At 54.3% G+C, this 2,717-nt stretch overlaps 1 protein-coding gene across 1 annotated transcript; it reads right to left on the bottom strand.

Annotated features, from left to right (window-relative positions):
• Positions 1-6: 6 nt before the first annotated feature.
• On the bottom strand, positions 7-1,615 carry LOC101353795 (myosin-6-like; the record flags this gene model as incomplete). Its single annotated transcript, XM_004391185.1, has 2 exons — positions 1,415-1,615; positions 7-127 (listed from the first exon to the last, which is right to left on the bottom strand). Coding segments are annotated over exons 1-2 (322 nt in total), but the record flags the coding sequence as incomplete, so codon positions are not given.
• Positions 1,616-2,717: the final 1,102 nt, after the last annotated feature.

A 2,717-nucleotide genomic window follows, 5' to 3' on the forward strand; every position in this document is an offset into this window, starting at 1 on the left:
CATAGCGCTCCTTGAGGTTGAAGAGCACAGCGGGCTCGTGCAGGAAGGTCAGCATGGCCATGTCCTCAATCTTGTCGAACTTGGGTGGGTTCTGCTGCAACACCTGGTCCTCCTTCACTGTCACCGTCTGGGGAGGGAGCATGGGCAGTCGAGCTGGTATGACCACACTTCCACCAGAGCCCTTGTCAGCTGTGCTCGCCAACCTCACCCACTTTCCTCTCAGAACACAGAGCCAGGACCTGGCCTCACTCCCTCAACCCTCCCCTGGTCGGTGCCCAGGCCTCCTGCCTCACAGCTTCCCCAGGACACCTTCTCCAGATAATGTGACTTTCTGCTGTTTCTCTCATCCTAGATACTATCCTAGGGTCCTTTTCTCTTGCCAGGATGCCTCATCATCACCTTTCAGTCTCTATGCTTCAAGTGTCTAGGAGTGAACTCGGGGCGAAGTTCTCTGATCTGTGCACACACACCTCACTCCTGATCCGGGGACCACCTCATGGGGGGGTGCTTTTGTTCACAAAGGGGCGATGCTTGAGGACATCAGTTGCTCAGGCAAACCCTTCCCCCTACTGGAAAAAAGCTCATCCATCTACTCTACACCCCTCGTGGGTCACTGTTGGTGTGGTTGGATTGGCACTGGTCAGTTTGCCATGCCTTGATGTCATTAGATCCCATAGGTAGGTATTCCAGCATCTGCTTTATAGGGGAGGAAGCTGTGGCTCTCAGGATTTGCAGTGGCAGAGCTGGGATCAGAATCAAAGCCCCTGGTGGGTTGTGGCCTGTTATTCCACACCTCAGTGGGTCACCAAGTTCAGTCAGTGAGTCTGTGATGCACACCGTTCTAAGCCACAGCTGATGACCAGTGGTGATTCTCATCGCTGGCATGAGCACCTCAGGGACCAGAGGCTTCTGAGCACCTGTTGTCACCAGCCCCAGAACTGAGTGTTCAGCTCAAATATTCCTGTTCTTTACCTTTGTCTGGGTCTAAGAATTTGCTCTTGGTTTGGGCGAGGGGGATTTTAAAGAGTGGGCTCATGGAGGAAACTGAGGCATGGAGAGGAGGCATACAAGCGCAAAATGAGGAACTTCATTTAATGCTGCGCCTGTGCCCTCTTTATCTGCAAGACTCCCTGAGAAGGATTACAGCTAAGACTCCCACGCTACCACAGCATCCTGTCTGGCAATGGGGGTGCATCCCTGGGTGGCACCAATGCACCCGCTCAGGTCTGTTTGAGAAGGGGACGAACCCTCACTAGAGGTCCAGAGCTCCTCAGAAGGGACTTCCTTTCTCGCCTTGGCTCTTCTCCAGGACCCTCAGCCTCCTGCCGCCTTGGTCAGGCCCTCAGCTCCCACTGTAAGCAGCTCCACACCCGAAACCTTCTCTCTCTTTCCCCTGACTCTGTGCCCCACACACCTTGCCATTCTCGGTTTCAGCAGTGACCTTGCCACCCTCCCGGGACAAGATCTTGGCCTTGACGAACTCCTCCTTGTCGTCTGGCACAAAGCACTCAGTGCGGATGTCGAAGGGCCGGGTCTGGGCCTCCAGACGCTCCTTCTCTGACTTGCGGAGGTACTGGGCTGCTGCCCCGAAATCAGCCATCTGGGCATCATCCATCTTCTCGATGCTCTGGGGATGAGACAGGAGGGCTCTGTCACTCCTGAGGTGGGCCTAGGATTCAGTGGGTGGCGTTGTCCTTCCAACTCCTATTCCCTGTTCACCTCTTCTGCTACTTAGGCTGTGTTGTTTCTCCCCCTCACCCCCTAGAAGCGCCTGGCCTGGGTCTAGCCCTCCTCAGCAGGGGTTTGGGTCAGGGTGGAACTTCCTGGAGTTTGCTAAGGGGAGGTGTGAGCTGCTCAGACGAGAGACAGCAAGCCCTTCATCCAGCAACCTGGCTCCCAGGAGAAGCATGCTCTGCTGGCTAGGAGAGAAAATCAGGGCAGTTCTCACCTGCTTCTCTCTTCACAGAGAGTCCTGAAGAATCTGGACCATGGGTGGAGCAAGGAGCCACAGAGGAACAGCCCGGAAGAGAAGAGGACAGACAGGGAGAATGAATATTGACTGGCAGGAGACTGGGAGAGGGAGAGGGAGCCAGGAAGCTTGACCCTCAGGCACAGACGCACAGACAAGAGCGGGACAGACCAGAATACACAGTTAGGAGAGAGAAGAGGCAGAGAGGCAGGAAAGAAAGGATGCAGAGTTAGTACAAGTGTGAGCAACGGGACATAGAGAAAGAGTTGGAAACCAAGAGAGGCAAGGAGATTAGAATACACAGCCAAGAGGGAAGGGAAAGGGGTAGAGACAGGTAGAGAAGCATGATAATGACAAGTATGGATGAAGACCGAGAGACAAAGTAAAACTGGGACAAAATCTCTTGCAGATTTTCCAAAGGAGGGAGAAAAATGGAGACAGTACGTGAGAAGACACAGAAAGCCGGGGGTAACAGGATGCAGGGAAAGAAATGCAGAGTCTGAGAAGAAAAGCAGTTTCTGTTTGATCCCTGGAACCTCTCCTCTGTCAGTGGGAACATCCCCTGACTGACATGTACCTCACTGCAGGAGAGGGCAGGGTCCCTCAAGGTGACAGCTCTGGCGCTGACCACAGAACATCCCACCCCAACCCCCTCTTACCTGGGTCAGAGGAGTCTGTCTGCCCTCAAGCTTCCAGCGCCTTTATATGCTGCTTCCTCCACCCCCTGCCTAAATTTGGAATCTTCGGG

Source organism: Trichechus manatus, unplaced genomic scaffold (genome assembly GCF_000243295.1).
Source record: "Trichechus manatus latirostris isolate Lorelei unplaced genomic scaffold, TriManLat1.0 scaffold03540, whole genome shotgun sequence".
NCBI classification, from domain to species: Eukaryota; Metazoa; Chordata; class Mammalia; order Sirenia; family Trichechidae; genus Trichechus; species Trichechus manatus.